This window comes from Phalaenopsis equestris, unplaced genomic scaffold (genome assembly GCF_001263595.1).
Source record: "Phalaenopsis equestris unplaced genomic scaffold, ASM126359v1 Scaffold000055, whole genome shotgun sequence".
In the NCBI taxonomy this organism is placed as follows: Eukaryota; Viridiplantae; Streptophyta; class Magnoliopsida; order Asparagales; family Orchidaceae; genus Phalaenopsis; species Phalaenopsis equestris.
Genome location: NW_018164497.1, coordinates 1,782,379 through 1,803,616, shown reverse-complemented (window position 1 = coordinate 1,803,616; position 21,238 = coordinate 1,782,379). Strand labels below are relative to the sequence as shown.

Here is a 21,238-nt window from a genome sequence, read left to right as displayed (position 1 = left end):
TGAATAAGTTTGACAGGTATCTGTGATTGGTTATATTGTGTTATGACTTCACTGTGATTTAAACAATTTCCTATTGATACATTTTTAGTTATCAGCATCCATGTATATGGTTTAGTAATTTTTTAGAAACGTGATAATAAATAAACTTTATCATGTGTTCGGATGGACAATGAAGTTAGCAGCTCTAATGGCATTGATTCTTGAGATAAAGTTATAATGCATACATTGTATTATAGTCCTAATGAATAAATTGTGTAGAAGGCAATGTTTTTAGTAGGCATAAATGTATATTAGAATGATAGGATTGCATATAACTATAATGGAAAATTTACAAACATAGCACACAATTCTTATGTATTTACATATCTCACAACTATATTTTCATATATACATACATAGCATTTTGATGCTTTAAACCTGTGCATGAAAAGGTGCATTCATTTTTTTAGAAGTGGTAACAATGCTATTTCTTATGTTATATTAAAGATTTGAGTGCTATGTATGTAAATATGTAAGTCTAATAGATGTGAGATATGTAAATATAAAAGAATTGTGTTATATATGTAAATGCCCCAAATATAAATGCAAAAGTACACCCTGTATTTAATTAAACTACCAAAATTTAAACGACTTATGACTATATTTTATCCAACCAGCATTTCATTTTTCTCAATCCTGAATCAATTTTGTCCGATCATAATGCCTTTGCTAATTAAAGGCCTCCAAAAATGAGGAACAATTTTAACATTGGCACAGAATGATTTCTTATTTTGAGTCTATTTGTCAAGTTTTACATCTATCATTCAACCAGAATATCCACTTAGCTCAAGCCCAACATAAAATTATAAACAATCAATTTTGGTTTGTCAACAAGGATCGTCATTATCATCAACCATATGCTATCAGTGGAAATGAACAAGATGTGTTGTATCATTTCTAGGTGGTCAATCAGAACAATAAGGACTGCCCTTAAGATAAGCATCAAGAACATAACATGTGTGCTTTTGGTCAAAAATATAAAGAACAAATTGAAACACAGTAGAAAATTCTAGGTGATTGGAAAATTCATTGACCCATTTATTTGGGTTATCAATAGAAATAAATATGAGAACAATAAAAGATCAAATTCTATGAATAAAAATGTAAACTAATTGTAATAACGGGAAGTTGGCCTACCAAAGATATTCCTTCAACATTTTTATTCTTAATCTTCATTCTCATCATATAATCAATTTCATTGTGAGAATAAAAAACAACTTGGGTAGAATAGCAGTCTCATGCATACTCATTTATTTCTATAATGATAGACCAACAAATGTTTTATTAAATAAACACAATATGTTATGTCACTTCAATACTTTTTAAGTTATGCATTCAATTGACACGCAAAAGCATAAACTCATCTATCAATTATTTCCAAGTACATGAATTAGCACACTGATAAAATTGATGAAAGCAAGAAATTTATGCCAACCACACAAGAATTTCAAATGCAATGTTATGATGCTAGTATACTAATATCATTAGCAATTTGTTTGCAAAATTAGAAGAATCAGCACTAGTTCTGCTTTACAAAAAAAAAACATTTTATGCCAAAATATATTTCATAATATGCTTGAATCATTTTTAAAAACTTGAATGAATAATTTTAGATTTGGACTTAGATTAAATTTTACGATTAAATAGAAAAAATAGCATGCAATCGAAATAGGTTTCCAAGTAGAATTTCAAGATATCTTTAGCAAATTTCTTTCTAAATATTTTTTTCTTAGTTCAATGGAGATATAAACTTATCGCAATATAAAATTTAGAATCTGTTTGGAGTGGCTACATGTTTCTAAAAATTGTGGTGGAAAAAAAAAACTTTTTAGAAAGCTGCGGTGAAAATTATAAATATATATTTTTTTCCAAGAAATCAGACAACAATTTCCTTATAGACACTGTACTTTAACTAGTCAAATTGAAAAAAACAACTTTCAACCACAAAAATGTCCAAAAAATAGCGAAAAAATAGCTCCCCAAACAGAATTTTGATGGCAGTCTGAAACGCAAAGCAGACAGAAATTTGTGTCACACCTTAAATTCCATAAACAATTAGTGTTTCATATGCAAGGTTTACTCGAAATTTTTTTATATCATCTTTCTCTCCACCAGAGCAGTCTAATCCTATGATGTGTCGTCATATCTCCCAATCAATTTTAAACCTTGATGATGCTTTTCAAAATTTTTAGATTTCAATGCTTTAGGCTATGTTTAAGTGTCATTTACCCTCTAAATTTTTAAAAGGAAAGGCACTAAGGCGGAGGGCATGTGTTTTGTGTTTTGTGTTTTGTGGTTTGTTGCTTGTGATTGTGCTCCTGTTAAAAATTTCATGTGGAATATAATCCTATTTGGAGTACATAAGGAGTAGGCAATTAAATGGGAAATGAAGATTGATCTGGCTTAGGCTTAACTTAATTTGACATTAATAGCAAATGTGAGGGCCTTAAGAAATAGTTGTCCTTGAATTTTTTTTCTTTTACATTCTATTGAATTTTGCTCCATTTCTCCTTTTTGATGTAAGAGGAGGCTAAACAGACAGGAGATGTAGAGAGAGAGGATGAGACATACTTACATTTTTCAAGAAACCAAAAGAAAGGCTTGAGAATTTATATGTCTATAGTAGAGAAAAAAAGATTTGAATTGTAAAATTTCATATGTTCCCATCGAAATATAATAGAGACAAAATATATAAGAAAATGAGGGAAAGGTAATCAAGGGGATTTGAGAATGGCTAATTTTAATTAAAGATTATAAAATAAAGAGAAATTCACATACATATGATACATTACTTGTGTATTTATTTATCTAACAGCTAAATTTTGATATTTATACTTAACACTTTGGTGCATAAACCTCTACATCAAAAGGTATTCTTCACATTTAAGAGATTAACAAATGTAATATTTTTTTATGTGAAATTTAAGATTTGACTTCTATGCATGTAAATATAAAAGTTTAGGTTTTAGAACTGAAAATACATATGAATTATGCGTTGGGTATCCTAACTCTATCATATTAATAAAAATTATAATTCTAAATTCAAAACTAAAACTTATCATCTAATTTAAATTCAACAAAAAAAAAAAAAAGATAACGATGGCAAGAAAAATTCCTTCATAATTTAAAGATAATTTGATTCAAAAAATAAAACAAATATGAATTTATGACCTAGTTTGATACCAGGTCAATCTAGACTATGGTATTGTGATAAATCTATGAATGGATGTATTAAATCAAATCCTCTTAGAACTTCAAACATAAATAATAAAGCTTAATGATTAATAGCCATATGACAAATTTAAGACTTACAAGATTTTTTCCCTCCTCCATAAGTGATTTCTCCATCTGACCAAAAAGATTTTTCCATCGAGCCATATGCATGTCTAAGGTTTCCTTTCTAGGGCAATCAAGCAAAGAGGAATGTAGCATGGACTCATTCTCTGAGTGAGGTGCAAGATCTCTTGTTAACAAGAATGCCAGCTCAATCTGGATTGCATTTTTAACTCTCTTTTTGCTGCGTCTTAGTGCTGCATCCGTAGACAAAATTAGGAATCCTTATTAACAAAACTTGAAAATGTTTAAAATGTCTAATCAAACAGTCTCTTACCAGCTAACCGGCCTTTAATATCTTGCTGAATCAGCCCCAACCATTGTGAAGCAACACCAGCCGCTATAAAGAGGGGATCAAAAAAAGATGCCACAGAGGTTCAACTCGCATTATATTCTAATGTGTTGATGTATCATTCATAATTAAAATTTTCAAAACATCAAGAAACATATTTAATTTCCTAACTTTCAAATTTCTATATTTCTATAGATACATAAAAAATAATATATATATATATAGGACGCACAATTATGCAGAAATAATTAGGGAAAACATAGACAAAGAAGTGCATTACCTTTAAATGAAAGAGAGGTTGTGTTTTCTTGATTTAATGAGAAATCAATGATTGCTGCACCGCTCGCATGTTCTGTTGATATTATACCTGATGATAGTTTCAGTGTGAGAGCATCATCATCAAATTCTGAGTTATAAACTGATGTATTGCTGCTATCATTGTTGAATTTGTAATCAGGCATATCTGATTCGCTGCTTTGTATTCTAGACCCAAAACAAGCAGGATTAAATGCTTCATTTAGTGATAGATCAAGTTGATCAGATACTAAAGCATTCCTACGTTCATTTGAACCAACATTGGCTCCCCTTCTTCCACTCCTGGATTGTTCAAGGGGCTTATGCTGTAGCTCTTGGTTCTCAACCTTCTCGCTTTGTAACATTGCTTCAATAATTGAGTTCACCTGCTTGCTATTCCTTACATGCTTGATGATACCAGGGTTAAGCCCAGAAAGCAAGCCACTCGGGGCACCAACATTTATGCCCTTGTTGGCCAATTCTGCCTTAGTCGTGTTACTCCTTTTCTTCATCTCTTCGATTTTTTTCTTCTTAGGCTGGCGGTGCCGGGGTTTTGAGCTGGGAACAGTTTCTGCCAAGGAAACAAAGCCATTTTGTTTCATCTCATTCCATCTTCTCATTGATTCATTGTTCTCCATTGGACCAGTGGTGCTACCACATTCTGAAGGATCTGTAGCTCTCACCTGCCCAAGCTTCTTATAAGGATAAAAGGGATTGTTCAGATCCACCCCAAGTCTCGGCAAATCAGCTGCATGAGGATCACTCTTCAGTTCACGTTTTTCCAGCAAGGAAGCTCTACAGATCTCTCTCACGTTTTCCGCTTCAAGCTCACATGTAACCATGGATGACTGCAAACTGCAAACTGCATCAGTTTCAAGAGAATGATTGTTCATTGGTATGTCTGCTGGATTGTTGGAAAGCCTCAAATCAGTTCCCTTGGTGATTTGAGAGGCATTCTCATCTTCAATAGAAGTTTCAAGTTTTTCAGTTTTCTTTTCATTTGGTTTTGTTGAACATGACCTGATTCCTGGAGTGCAGAACCAGAAAATTAAATATTCATCATCAAATAACATCAAATGTATGTCAGAACAAAAAAAAGGGAAAATGAACTATTTCATACTTATGAATTATCACGGCAATCAAGCAGAAAAAAGGCATTACCAAATAAAATTGCTCATCTTTTTACTAATCTGGTTCTCTTTTTTGTAAATAAAGTCAGCAATACAGCATGCGGATAATTCTAAAATTCTGAAAAAAGAATAAGATGAAATAACTACCGGATCTTATATTTTAGATCATTTTTTGTTTGTGTCTTATTAATGAGATAACGTGGCATGCACTTCAAAAGGAGGATGTAGGTTAAATAAATGCAATAGTATATTTCTTATAGAGATATGAAAGCTTAGTATATTCAAGGTTTCTTATAGAGATATGAAAGACCAGCATGCATATTGAATTCTTCTCCTTGGATTACTGTAATTTAGAAGTGTAATTGCTCCTGGATTATCTTTAGATAACTAATTATGTTCCTTCAATATTTTTTATCAGATTTAAGATTTTGATTAAGATAAATAGAATAAGAGATAATGTATACAAGAACAACAACCAGAAACGTTAACTTTTCTACTTGTTAATTTAATTATTTTCTTTAGTGACTCTTTTATGAATTTATTTGAAAAATAAACTGTTAGTAATAGAAATAGAATAACAAAAAAAAATTTCGCCATCTGACTGTCTGTTCTCGTCTTGGTTACAAGCCCCATGCCTGATCGTGACAAAAAAATAATTAAGGTTGAAGATTTGAACCTAATATTTGAGATACGGAATCTGTGAAACAAACAAGTAGGATATGGTGAGTAATTACATTATAAATTTCAGTAATTAGTTTTATTTTAAAATATTGGTATGATTTTATTGATGTTTCATTTATGTTTAATTTCAATGAGATTTAAATTAAAGCAGATTCTTCATATTGGCAGATAGAAAACTATACATATAAAATAGATACACAGTGAATTTCACATAAGGTAATTAAATCATTGAATGACAATAAATTAGAATAGATGTGCATATATATTAAGTTATTATATGGACTGTAGTTTCAAGTAGAAATCTTATAGTATATCAATACATGACTTTTAGAAAATAATCATATACAACCAGTTGCATAATGATTTATCTATGAAATTATTAGAACAATATGTGTCATGTTGATGCTAGTAAACGTGCACTTAATCATTAGTAGATACATGTAAAGAGTTTGATAAGAAGAGAACACATGATATGAAAAAATAAAATACATATATGAATGCTTGTATGTACATGTAAAGAGGAGTTCACCCTCTAATGATACAGTCAGAGGATGATAGTGTATAGTGTACCAGCGTGCATAGATGTTTTTCTACAACCCCAGATAATTTTGATGTTAGATCACTACCCACTGTGCCAACCGAAAATTTCGGTTAGAGATGAGTAAATAGAGCTTACCACACCAGACAACTGTGATATTTAGATCGTTAACAGATGTATTGACGGGAGAATATCAGCAAGTGATAGGTAAGAGTAATTCCACCTCAGACAATTTTGATGACCGCTGTGCCGACAGGATAATATTGGCCAGAGATGTGTTAGATTATGTTTTAACAGTGCTCCTAAGAAAGATGTTAATGTTAATAGTATAAAATAAAAGTAAAGTTAAAATTACAGTAAAAATAAATGCATATGAAAGTTTAGAGTATTTTCATTTTGAAAAGATCATTGAAACATGTAATATTATATTCAAAAATTTTTTATAAAGATATGAAAGATTAACAATTCAAAATTTATTAAAGAGATATGAAAGATCAGCATGCATATTGAATTATTTATCTTAGATTACTGTAGTTTACAAGTGTTATTGCTCATGGATTATCTTTAAATAACTCATTATGTTGTTTTAACATTTTTTTCAGATACAAGCTTTTGATTAAGATGAATAGAAGAGGACATAGTGTGTATAGAAGGCAACAAACAACATCCATAAAGATACATATTTCTACTTGTTAATTTAAATGTTTTCTTTAGTGGATCTTTCATGAATTTTTTAAATGTTAAACTGTTAGTAATAGAAATAGAATAGTAAAAAAAATTTTCATCGTCCGATTATTTGTTCTCGTCTTGGTTAATTACAAGCCTCGAGTCGAGTCGTGACAATACAACTGGTGTTTTTGCATGCCAATAAGTGTGGAGAGGCAAGTTTCGAGAGGATTAATCCGTAAATAGGATTTCAAAGTATTGTTTAAGTCGCCCCTTGCAAGAAACTTCCAAGAAAAATTTTGTTTTATTTTAGTCATTTATAGAGTGAATGATGCTTATTCTAGTGAAAATAAGCTTTCTTTAATTATTCAAACGTCTAAACACTTTTTTAGAAATCAGAGGCGATGTGATTGAAATATGAACGTTTATATTCATCAAAAGTGCATAATGCAGCATTCAGATGGAAACAGTGACAATCTAATATTTTGCCTAAATTTAAATATCATTTTTTTAGTTAGATGCCTATGTCAAGGGTGAATATGACAATGTGATATGTCAATTAGTGGTTTGAGAGTTTTGGTAAGTTTTGTTTGCGACTGCAAGTTATTTTTCATTTAGCCCTAAACTACAAGTTATTTTTGATTTAGCTCTCAAATTCCCACAATCACTTATTTCCAAGGCCTTATTCAAACCAACTGTGCATTTCATAGTGCCTTTCTTTTTTTTTTTTTTTATGGTTCCTGATTTCTACATTGTAGCTTGGAGCAGCATCTAATGCCTATGGTTGGTGATACTAAAGCAAGGATATAGTCCTTTTTGGGCGTTGTAAAAAAAGTGTTTTGGGTTTCTTACTGTTCTCAGAATCTCATTGGGATTGATTCAAATTTATCGTCTTGTGATTTTCGAAGTAACTAACATGGCATGTGGGATGGTTTCCTTTTGGTAACTATACTATTTTAGCAATTAATGGATGTTTGTTTCCTAATCCTAAAGAACCAACTGTGTGTAATGAATTTGTGAAGTGGATGTATGTGATTTGGGATGAAAATCCGAGATTGTTGATCAATAGATTAAAGACAATTATTAAAGATTATGAGAAACTACAAATTGTGAGACTTTTAGGGTTATAAATAAAGCCCCTTTAGGCCTATGTTATTAAAAGTATGGTTTACATCAATTGTCTTGCTGCAGAGTTGCATGCTTGACATTGAATCAAAATGAAATGCTGGATCATATTCCATGTTTTGATTCAACATCAACGGCAATAATCAGCCACCCTTGTTTAGAAGGCAATTGCATCAAGGAATGCCTCGCTATAAGACACACAATAAGCACTTTAAGGTTTACCATATTCCAGCCCGACTAAGGCTTAGTACACCCTTTGCCTCATTTGAGGCTTATGCCTTTGGCGCACGAGACAAATGCCTCAACATAAATAAATATATATAGTTCTTTTTTTCAAATTATATATAAGAGAGTTTAATTTTTTACGTTTAAAGTTGAAATAAACTAGGTATGGAAGGTTGCAATTTGTTTTTGTCTAATCTTAAGCAATGCCTCAAATTAGCTATTTTTATAATATTTTTTATTTTATTTTAGCTTAATACATTTACTTTATTTTTTTTAATTATTTTTAATTTCTTTCAAATTTTAATTTTTTTTATTCAATTTTAGTTTTCTTTTTATTTTTTTCATTATAATTTTAATTGATTTTTCTTTTCCTTTTTGTTTTAGATTTTTTGAATTTTTTTAATTGTTTTTTGATGGTATATGGCTTTATTGTAAATTTTCTTTAATTTTTTTTTTTTATTTAGTGCAAGACTTGTACTTTTATTTGTCTTGAGACTTATCCCTCTGCTTCAAAAGAGAAAAAACCTCAAATTTAAATCGCTATGAGAATTTATTCATTCTCATATCTTCCAAAAAAAATTTAAACTTTGGTAATCTAACTAATGATTACTAAATTTTTGTTTTAAAGAGACTAAATAATTTTTTTGGTTGTAAATCAAAATAGGCTATAGCTTTTTTTCTGAATAAGAATTCAAAAATTATGAGGTGTCAATGTTTTGTTCGTGCGTCTTATCTTGAAATTGCATAAACAAATCCTAGATTCAAAGGCGTCTATCAAATTGGAACCAAAGCTTAAACTTTTTTTAATGTCAGTCAAAAACGAAACTCAATATCAAAGATAGTTAATGGATCACTAAAGATAATGGAATTATGATTGCCTTAAAAAATTGAGTCAAAATAATTTAAAAAAATAAGACCAAATCAGCACTAAAGTAAATCAAATTAAAGATCGACTAGAAACTAACTTTAGAATAAACCAACTATGCCAACAAGAACCAAAAATTGAATATAGCACTAATAATGAACATGCTCAAAGCACTACTGTATGATGGGAAACCATGGTAAAAGAAAAAAAATCAAGATAAACATCATAGCTAGCATGCAAATGAAAATATGACAATCATATATGTCAGCCTTATGGTATAAACTAAGATACAACCGGGAAAATTAAAGTTCATGTGTTCAGCTTCGATGGAAGCTGAGGCTAGATGCTCCAGAGACAATTCAATATTTAACCAACATGATGCATTTAATATAAATCAAATAAAATCATATTGGAATTGACATATAAAATTTTACTACTTACACAAGAATTCACTTCAAATAAAAATTCCAAAAATGTGCAAGTCGAAACCAAATAATAATGGAATGATCAACTAATCCGAAGAAAATTAGTAAGAAATTCAAACCACAAGGCACAAGTAATTGAATTTTTACACAATCATTGAAAACTTGTTTCTAATAAATAGCTCATCTTGAAAATTAATAACAATATATTGAAAAAAATATATTAGGAAAAAAAAAATCATCTTTATCAAAAAAAAAATTCAAAAAAAAATCAAAAAGTATAGTGCTGGTACGAGGAGAAATCCTCCCTAGAAGATGGGTGAAATTTTGTTTAGATCATCTCTAATTTGCTTATTATTTTCTCAAATCATATTTATATTTTCTTCCATCTTTTCTACACACAAGTTTTTTTTTTTTTTTTTTTGACATACATTAGATTATTTTCAAAAAGTGTCACTTAACATACCTATAAGCTCGAAGTGATTTGTATAAAGAAATAGATTCTATGCTTAAAAAACAGTTTCTAAGCAGACTCACTACTTGTAGGCTTTACTATGAAGCCAAATATGATGGTGGCATGTGGCTTTTTTGTTAATGTCTAAAAAATGTTATGGATCTATAGTTTAATATCTAAGGAAGGGTTTTGGAGTTTTTGGAGGACTGGTAAGGAGTTTAAAGGGTTGTTGAAATACCAAGGCTAATCCAATCAAGTTATTTTCAGCTAATTTGAAAAATTATTTTGGAAATGGACTTTAGGTGGGTTGAATGACTAGATATTCTTGCAGGTGATTAACTTGGAATGTTTACTTATGATCTAAAATAAATAGTTACATTTAATGAAATTTGCATGAATGTCAAGGGATAGAAAACAAGATTGAATACTAGTCTTGTTTGTTTTTTTATCTCGTAGTATTAAGGGCAGTTTTGAGGCCTAGAGAGAGCAAATTGGATGATCTAAGTAAAGACTTAGGATGTAGATATAGAAGTTCGGATGATTTAGAGTGGATGTTTCAGAGAGGAGAAGCAATAAACTTAAATTTAAAAAGATAATTATCAAATCTCAACCCAAAAAAAAAAGCAACTTGAAGCCTCCAAACCAAGTGCGAAAAGAATAATTCTTCACAAAAATGATTTCAAATCACATTAACAATTTCATTGCACATCAACTCCTATTTAAAAGCAAAAAATGCCCTCTAGCTTCCTCATTTTGGAGATGAATAGGGAAAGAGAGATGCATCGGTTACATAATGAATGAGAAGGTTTCCAGTATTTTCATTAAAACTTTAATTTTTCATGATAATAAATTAATGAAGCCAACCATATATAATAGCAAGGATATTATAAAAATAAATAAATAAATAAACTACATTTCAATAATTTAAAAATCAGGTTTTAATATGTGCTTTAAAATAGGCTCTCACGGACCTATGCTAGCTTGAGCTCTTAGGTTAATGGCTTTTCTCTTATTCATGTATTTGAAACGATACTAGATTTTGTAATTGAAGGAGACCATCCATTCATCTTTGACATAGCAATCCAATATTTCAAAAGATCACATATTTCTTTATGATTTTGCTTAAAATGAGCTCCTATTAAGCATCCATTCTCATCCACTTTAAATAGCTTTATTCACAAAGTTAAGAAGTCTATTGTTGGCATAAAAATTGAAACATCTCAACTTGCACTTAATATATGATACCGGAGTTAACTCAAACCACAATAAAAAAAGCAAATATTATTACTGAAAAAGTTAATAGGCGGTTACGAACAACACAAAAAATGGAAAAACAACAGACACAACACTCAACTAGGTTTGTATCTCATAAGGGAGGTGGTTGATTGCTTGACTTGAAAGTTGGATGGTGGGGTGGCAGCAAGGGGACGATGGTGACAACAAAGGAAATGTGAGAAACTATCAGAACAGCGAGAAATTGGGTTGTTCTGGGTGATGCCAACAAGGAAGGGGGGTTGGACAGTAGCAAGGCGACAAGATGACTGGTTTTGGGCGGCGAAAAAAGGAAAAACAATCGGTAAAGGTTGTTCGGGGAGGAGACAATGAGAGGTAATGACGACGGCAACAAGAAGGAATGTGTGTGGATGGCAGTACATCAAAAGGAAGGTTGTCTCGAGGGTATAACGACATGGAGGATGGCTAAACAGCAAAAAACTGCAGGAAGAACAAAAATTTGTTGTCGGGGCTGCCTGGGGCAAGTAGGAATGTGTGAAAGCAAAGAATGAGGGATGTGAAGGAGTTGGAGAAGGATAAAAACCACCTCGAGAGCGAAATACAACCAGATTGCCACACAACCTTTGGAAGAGATTCACCAACTCAGTAAGAAATACAGTCGAAGCACCGCTCACCCTTGGATAGAGCCCTAGGCAGAAAAACAAGGAAAGTCGACAATTGTCCAGACAAAAACGCAATAATAAGCTGTCCTAAAATACGAAAACAACATACATATAGACCTTGAGTAAAGAGGATTAGCCCTCAAATGGTGGGCGACAACCCCAAACCGAAAGGTCGGTTGAGCATTGAATTGTCCAGATTGAATTGTATGGACCGTGTCTAGCACTCCTTGCATCAAACGAACAACTACGTTGTGTATTACAAAGAGCATATACCCAACTCAATCTCTTGAGGTTGTGGAAGCTTCGACTTGATCCTTTGAAGACTTTGTTTCCTCATAGTATGGAGTCAAGTCGGATACATTGAAGGTGGCAGAAATATTATAATTTCTTGGCAAGTTAATCCTCTAGATCATTCCAGAGCACATCATGATACAATAGGTATTCATCATCTTTTGGCGAAAACAAAACTAAAATTGCAAGTGAATGAGTATTCTCACGAACCAAATTTTGAGCCATTAAATATGTAACGGGTTTCTTCCACTCCTCATACTCATCCAAGTGTATCTGATAAACAAGTACGTAAAGAGGATTCATCATCTTTTGGCAAGGACAAAACTAAAAATGCACGTGAATGAGTATTCTCATGAACCAAATTTTGAGTCATTAAATAAGTAATTGGTTTCTTCCACTCCTCATACTCATCTGAGTGTATTTGATAAACAAGTGTGTAAAGAGGATTCAACTTTGGGATAAAAACTACGGCGGACTAGGCAACTCTCAATAGCAACCACTAGGAAGAGGTTTTTTTTCTTCTCTAGTAGAATATGGATCTTACTGTAGAATTTTATTCCCCACCATGCTCCAAAGAAAATTTTCAAAATTGTGGTTCATCCCTCCTGTCTAAACATTTGTAGGTGGGTACACTACTGAACTAATTTAATATCTAAATAACTTCATATAGTCTCCCAACAGTAACTCACAAGCTTCTCATTTTTGACATGTTGGACCACTTTCAAGGGCAATCACCCAATAAATGAAATATTGGTGAAAATGTCCAACAATTCCATCAAAAGGGGTTGCCCCCTCTCAGGAATCTTCTCCTCAGACTCGCTATCATCTAGAACAACTCTGGTTAATCCAATTGGAGTCTCTCTCGAGGTCCAATCCTGAATCATTAATGTCTCTTCCTCATCGACTTGAAGAGGCTCGTTTCTGACGTCTTCATCCTTTCTCGTGTCATCTATTTTTTTCAACTACCCCAAACTCAATGAAGGAGATCATTCTCATGGTTAGACAATCTAATTCAATATACCCAAATTTTTTACACTTGAAACACTTCCTAGCTGAGATAAATTTAGGAATGTGGATTGGTTCCACCTATTCGCCCCCCTGAACTAGTGTCTCCTCAGGCAAGGTCAGCTTGAATTTTCGGTTCGGTGTACTCTTATTATTGAATCCTAGGATTGAACTCTGTCTGTAAGATGTGGCGATCACCCGTGGATGTTGTTGTAACTGAGGGGGTTCTTACACACATATCCTACCTATATTATGCGGGTAATTATTGACATTGCATTTCCCTTTTCGTATTGGATCAAGTAGAAATTTTACTCTTCCCTACTCGCCATCGAAGAATCTTTAAGTTCTCCCATTAAAAATGCCCCTACTCGCCATCGAAGAATCTTTAAGTTCTCCCATTAAAAATGCAAAATTCCTTAACATGATATCGTCTAGTTTCACTATTATGTTTGGTGGGACATCTTGACACTTTAAAACATATTCACAATCCAGAGTCACTCAATGAACTCGTACGTATTCATGTGTCCGTCAAAATATGTCAAAATCACATTTACTTTAAAATTATGGATTCTACAATATTTCATGTCAAATATTCAGGGCAATGGTTCATTCTAGAATTCACCTGTTAAAAGAGATTCATTATATTCCTTCGATAAGAGAAATTGTCGTTGTGACTACGGGTGACCCTTATGGATTCTCCTCTCAAAAACGACAAACCTCTGTCACAGTTGAAGGATTTCCAGCTACACATTTTTCAAATAATGTTGTAGGGCATCTCTTCACAAATTTCTCATAAAGAGCATTGTGGTATTTACTCTTGATCATATTTTCGATAATTGTCTCTTTGATGGCATAGTTTGGGTTTGGTTTGGGTAATTTGAAGAGGGTTTATAGAGATGATGTAAGGAGGGAAAAAAAATTTAGGTGGTTGATTTAAAAAATCAACAAAAGGAAGTATTCTTATGTGGAGGCGGGATTGGGTATTGGTGGATGCAAGAAACCCAAGGATAGGACTAGTTAGGTCAACTCTGATACCAAATGATACTGGAGTTAACTCGAATCACAATAAAACATCAAATATTAATATTGAAAAAATCAATATGAGAATACAACCAATACAATGAAATGAAAAAATTAACAGACATAATACTCGACTAGGTTTGTATCTCGCAGGGGACATGGTCGGTTAATGGTTTGGAAGGTTGGATGGTGGAGCGACAACAAGAGGACGAGGGTAGCAACAAAGGGAACGTAATAAACTTTTGAAATAGCAAGAATGTGGGTTGCTCTGGGCGGTGTAGGCAAGGAAGAGGGGCTCGATAACATCAAAGCGACATGAGGATCGGTTTTGGGCGGCAGGAACAACAACTAAACATTCAGAAATGGTTGTTTGTGGAGGTAGCAACTAAGCAGAATGATGATGGCAATAAAGGGAAATGCTTGGGACTACAAGACAACAAAAGGACTGTTGTCATTGGTGTTCACAGCATAAAGGATTGTTGGACAATAAAGAACTGCAGGAAGAATAACAAAGGTATATTGACGGGGCAGCCTGCAGTGAAGAGGAATTTGTGGCAGTAAATCAAGATGGATGCGGAATTGGGGAAGGATAAATACCATCTCGGGAGTGAGATACAGTCAGAGCACCATTAAACCCATAGAGGAGAATCATCATCTCGGAATGAGATACAGCCAACTCAGCACTTGCCCTTGGATACAACCCAAGATGAGAAAACTGAGGATGCCGCCGACCGTCTTGGCAGAAATGTAAAAAAAAATCTACTCTAAAAGACAAAAACAACATACTTATAGGCCTAGGTTAAAGAGAAGTGGTCCCCATAGGATGGGAAACAACCCCAAGAAACCAGAAGGTAGGTTGACCCTAGAATCATCCGTAACAAATGATTTGGACTGCATCTGGCACGGTTTCATCTCTAACAGATGCTTGCATATAGAGATGTAAATAAACCAATGCATTCGATGAACAACTCGAACTCGACTCGATTAAGACTCGATCGTGTTCATTCAAATTAGTAAATAAACAAATTAGTAAATAAACAAGCTTGAACAATTTTTAAAATCTCAAAGCTTAAATAAACCAAACATGAACATAATCAAACTCGTTCATTTATGTTTACGAAGAAAATCGTTTGATATTAAGCTTGATAATACTCATATCATATATGATATATTATTTAATAAAATTTAATTAACTAAAATATTTACTCGTTTATTGATAGCTTAATGATAGCTTGTATCATATACGAAATATAAATGCTCGATATTAAGTTTATTTAGGTTTTAAAATTACAATTTTTAATTGTTTGGTGGAATTTAGGGTATGTTTGGGGTGGCTCTGAAATTTGTGTTTTTCCACCACTCCTGGCAAGATGCGATGACAATTTTCTAACTACGGTCTGACTTAAAAAAAAACTTAAAAAAAAATTATAATAAATTTTCTAACTACGGTCTGACTTAAAAAAAAATTATAATAATCACCGCAGTTTTTTGAGCATCAGATTATTATTCAGCAGTTTCACAATTATTTTTTAATAAGCTGCAACTACCCCAAACAGACCTTTAAGTTATATCATACTTAAATGCTACACAAATCATTCCACTAAATAGCCTCTTAGTAAGGGATTTATGGCAAAACGAACGAGAAATGAGAGTTAAGATATTGAAGGATTTAGAATTTTTAATCAATAAATTAATAGCTGCGATCAAATTTGCTAAATTATTTATTGATTTTTCTTTTTGTTTGAAAATCTAGATACTTGTTTATTTTTTTAGCTCATTAGCTCGTTTCAATACTCATTCACTTCTCATAAACAAATAAAGTTATAATTATACCAAGCAATATGAAAGCTAAACAATTTAAGCAATTTAAGCTTAAACGATATGAAAGCTAAACACAAGCTCAAGCCGAACATGAAAAACCTATAATTATACCAAGTTAAGTCCAAACTATGATATACTTAGCTCGACTCGGCTCAATTACAACCCTACCTACATAATGTCACTAGAGAAATAGACGTCCGTGTCAATATATTTTGGTTTCTACAAGAGAATTAGGTTGAAGAAATCTACATGTATTTATTATTGAATAATCAAATTGAAGCTTTAAGACCTTGAAAAGTGGTTGCATTTATAAGAGAATCAAATGATGTTGTGTTGCATGAAGGATTGAGAGGCGGCTTATCAAGTTCAAGTTTGAAAGTAGTGAATATTCATCTAAGCCAGTCTTTAATTTACTTATTATCTTCTCTTATCATATTTATAATTTCTTTCATCTTTTGCAGGTATTATCAAAGCATTCGTAATTTATTTTAAAGGTTACATATGAGTTCCTCAGAGAGAGTGAATGTCAATCTTTTCTCTCTAACCAAACCAAATTTGAAGAGATTTGTCAAAGAAAAGTAACCTTCTGCTAAAAAAAATTCAAACAAAATTTGAATCTTCCAGGCTTTGTTTTGGTGCCTAAAATAATAGTGGTAAGACATCAATTAGAGAGATTAAAAGCTAAAGAAAGTTATAAATTTTTAGTTCAATATCAAAGGATAGATTCTAGAGTATTTGGTGGAGTGGTGAGTAAATTGGAGTATAACTATTCAAAACTAAGACTAATCCAAATTGGGCTAGATTGGGCTAATTTAAAATGCCACTTTAGGTGATGAGATTTAGGTGGACTAGATGGATATAATTTCCAATGGAGCTTAAAATGTGTACTTATAATCTAGAGTAAGGTAATGATTGGTGGAGTTTAAATAGCAATCAAGGGATAGAGAATAATATTAGATAATAGTCTTACCTGATTAGGTCGAGAGTTCTTATGGTGACATTTGTAGTGATTGTGAAGTATTGAGTGATGGTGACTACTCTAAGAAGAGGCATAAAAAGTGGAGGGAGATGTTAGGATGTTTTAGAATAGGTGTTTAAAAGAGAAGTAACAAACTTAAATAAAAGGGATAACAAACCTAACTAAATTTAAAGGGAAAAAAAAAAGCAAAATTGAAGCTACTAAACCATAAGCAAGAGAAGAACGATTTTTCAATCAAATGATTTCATTCTACGCTAATAATTTTATTGCATATTAAGTCCTAATTACAAAAAAAAAATCACTCTTAAGCTTCCTCATTTTGGAGAAAAAAAATAGATAGGAAGGGAGAGGTGTTGGCCACATGATGAAGAACTTCAATATTTTCATTAATGTTTTTCATTCTTCATGCTCCTTCATTGAGGGGGGTCCAATCATGCATAACTTCAATGATATTTTAAAATGTAAAAAAATGAAAATATATTTACATTTAAATACAATGCCTTGATTTGTGCTTTCAAGGGAACTCTCATTCATCGACTTGTGTTAGTTTTGGCTCTTAATTGCTTGGCCCTTTATTCTTAGTCTTGTATTTATATCTCTAGCTTGATTTTTTAATCTACGGGTCATTTATTCAACCTCAATATTACAACCCAGGATTCTGAAAAAACAATATCTTCCAAATAATTTTGCTTAAAAATGAGCACATGTTGCACATCAATTGTTGATAGAAAATTGATCAAGGTTCGAGATTTTATGTATTACAAACAATCTGGTAGTAATGAAATACTTTGTATCAAAATATTATTTTTATTTCTTTAAGTATTTTGGCAATGGTATACATTTCTTCATTCAATATTCAAATTCTAAATTAGCGAATTTTGATCATATGATAGAGACTATTGCATAATATGAATCAGTTTTTAAACCTCCCTACAATCATGTGTTATTTTTTATGTTTAAAAATAAAAAGCAAGCTACTATGAAGGATATGGAGAGACACAAAATGGCCAGAAGAATGGTGCACTCTTATGTCAGCTAAGTGGATCGATCATAAAAAGCAATCTATAATAAACGTTTTTGTTAATTTACATTAAGAGATGATATATCTGAATATTCAAAAATCATATTAAAACTCTTTAAAATCTTAGATGCACTACAAAAAAGGGGAAAAAAGTGTTTTAAATATTAACAAATAATAACTCCAATGTTATCCTTACATGTTAGTAAACTATAGTAATTAATAATCATTCCAACATTGTACTTACATTTTAGTAACCTATAGTATTTAATATATTTACATGGACACACGCACACATAACCGTGCGCACATACACACACGCACACACACCTTATGTTCTTGAAAATCAAATATTTATCAAGAAAAGAAGACATGTTAATAGACGCCATGTGTAACTCATCGGTTAAAAGATAATGACAAAATTGTTGAGGTGAATACAATTATTTTAAAAATTTTAATTTAACATACATATGAATCTATTCTTTTACACAAACACACACACACACACATATAAAATCAAGTAGAGCCAAAGTTTAAAAAAACAATATTCAATTTGAATGATGATCTAATTAATTTGGATTCTATTGATGCATATTGTAAGTAATAAATTAAGGAAAATGAGAATAATGTTGAGCAACACTTTGGTGATGTAAATTTTATTTGGAGATAAATTGAAAAGGCATCAAGAGAAGATTAAAGGTAATCTGCAAGATTTATATTGTCAACAATAAAAGAAGATTCATATATCATGATTGCTAATCTATCTCGACTTGCTTAAATTTATATTATTTAAAAAAATGTGATTTGCGTCGCAAAAATAAAAAGAAGAAATTTATTTGTAAAAGAAAAATTGCGGGAATGAAACGGAAAACAAAGACTGACGAATATCATTTATCTTTCTTTATGAAACTTTATAACTTATGTATTTAAATTTAGCTTTTTTTACAGATTAAAGGTGTTAGCTTTAAGTTTCAAATTTTTATAGCAGATTACTATGCTAGCTTTAAACTTATAATCATTTAATAATACTTATGTATAATAAAAGTTGCAAGAATTCTTAATTTGCAGGTTCATCTTCAAAATTTGTCTGCAAATTAGGATATAAAACACACTTCTTTTCTACTCCATGTCAAATTATAAGTCATCTATTAAATTCTGATAATTATTAATGAATGTATTATTATATTATGCTTCCTTTCTTGAAAACACTGCATCAAAGATTAACAAAGATGTGACTAAGCTGAAGCATTGGCTTCCAATGCTTTAAATGAAAAACAATGATGGAGGAATTTCAAAAAAACAACCAATCATCTTCCTATAGAAAAGAAAGAAGCCAAGTACTTCGACACACTACCCCTTTTTTCTCTCTAAAACCCTATTTCCAAACTCCCTCAAGTTATTCCTTCCCTCCAAAGCAGTTAAGCACATAGAATGCCATAAATAAACAGCGCAAGTTTGACCACACACTAAAAAAATGCAAAAGAAATAGTTTGGCCGAAGAGGAATGGGAGCTGAAGTAATAATTTAATATGTGGTTCAGGTTGTGTAGGAGTTGAGAGAAAAGAGTTACATTTAATATGTGGTTCAGGTTGTGTAGGAGTTGAGACAAAAGAGTTACTCTCTCCAACCATCAATGTCATGTCAACAGCGATATAAACCCATAATGGCTAGAATATATAAGTTAATAAAAATAAATTCATAAATGAAACAGCCGCGCAAGGTTTGGATTTGGAGGTTCACTGCTACATAGAAATATCTTGACAATTGGCCGATTTGCATGTAATCCAACCATTGCAAATAAAAAAAATCCTGATTCGAAGAAAGCCAAATCGCACAATCGACATGCAAATTGGATGAATACTAAATTAAAATTATCAGCAACTCCCCTTTTGAATATAACAAAATTAGAAGAGCAGCTCCCCTCTAAAACGTAGCATCGGTTAAGGTAAGAAAAATAAACAAATTTTAAAAACATAGATCAAACTGAAGCCAAAAAGAAAGAAACTTTTTATCTAATCCAACAGGGTAATCCAGCAAAACATTGCACATTTCGCGATATCACAAAATCAAGCTCCGAGTAACAATAACGAAGCAGAAAACAATCAAACATACAAATTTTAAGCAAAGTCGAGGTCTACCTTCCTCTAATCGCATCACCGTATCCAGATCCCGCAGCTTTACTCTTTTGACTCGCTTGTTTGGTTCATCCAGATCCGGCTCCCTGCTCCTCGCCCTCCTTTCCTACAAAACACAAAGGATCAAACTTCAAATCACCGCACGAAACAAAGAACAACTAAGATAAGAACCATAAGAAACTCCCGAAGCAGTCCCCGCCTGAAATGGAGAACTAGGGCAAGAAATGGAGGAGGGATCGACTGCCGGCGTTGCCTCCTGCCCATCCATAAGCCTATTCCGCCAGTGAAGAAGTGAAAGCGAGTTAGCTCGAGGGAGGAGAAAGAGGAAAAAGGAGATCTTGGCGGGAGGCAGATAGTGTTAGGGCATGAAATTTGAAAGGAATTTGAAAGAGTACGGTTTTCACTTCAAGTAGGGTTCCTATATAAATGCGCAAAGGCGGGTCTTGCGCTCTCTACATCTATCTCTCTCCCCCAATTTCTTTCCGACTCTCACTCGGCCCGCTCTTTCATTCTGCGACGGTGGGTTTTCATTTTTCAAATTCAAATAGACGGAGGAGCGTGGGAAGCAGAGTGGTTCATGGACCCTCTTGTTATAAACGGATGCTTGAAGAGGGAATTTGATATTGTCTAAGCTTTGAAAATCGTGCGAATTAACTATGATGGTGTCCACGTGTAAATGTTGGGCATCAAGATGTTGCCTTCTTAGTAGGTACGAATTACAATAAATATGTAGTGTTTCCTCTAGGAACAGATTGCTGATTAGGTATGGTCGTCGCGCCTATGTTTAGCCCATCTCAGCTCGTGTCCGCACCAACGAATATCGGTAGGTAATATTTTCCCCTCAAAGAAGGGGCTCTACTTGTATTTTCATCTCCCCTTCTCCTTTCTTTCTATTCTTTGAAGGATTTGCCTACTTTTGAAGGCTTTAAGTGATGCCCCTTGCATTAAGTCGGCTCATCTTTTTTTTTTTTTTTACGGTTTTCATCTTCCTATGGTTCTCCTCTTGGATA

General features: G+C 32.4%; 1 protein-coding gene across 5 annotated transcripts in view; it reads right to left on the bottom strand.

Moving 5' to 3' along the window:
• Positions 1 to 20,801, bottom strand: part of LOC110019436 — a 60,391-nt gene extending 39,590 nt beyond the window's left edge. Inside the window, exons 1-6 of one of the 5 annotated variants that reach the window (XM_020717092.1) lie at positions 20,624 to 20,801; positions 20,400 to 20,505; positions 20,232 to 20,334; positions 3,945 to 4,985; positions 3,650 to 3,712; positions 3,352 to 3,569 (exon numbers count right to left, since the gene is read on the bottom strand). In XM_020717092.1, coding sequence (XP_020572751.1) covers positions 3,352 to 3,569; positions 3,650 to 3,712; positions 3,945 to 4,985; positions 20,232 to 20,334; positions 20,400 to 20,492 — 1,518 coding nt within the window. In that variant the 5' untranslated portion in view covers positions 20,493 to 20,505; positions 20,624 to 20,801. Of the gene's footprint in view, positions 1 to 3,351; positions 3,570 to 3,649; positions 3,713 to 3,944; positions 4,986 to 20,231; positions 20,335 to 20,399 lie in introns of all 5 variants that reach the window. The other 4 variants (XM_020717094.1, XM_020717093.1, XM_020717095.1 and 1 more) reach the window with 4 other exon arrangements.
• Between the last annotated feature and the right edge of the window lie 437 nt (positions 20,802 to 21,238).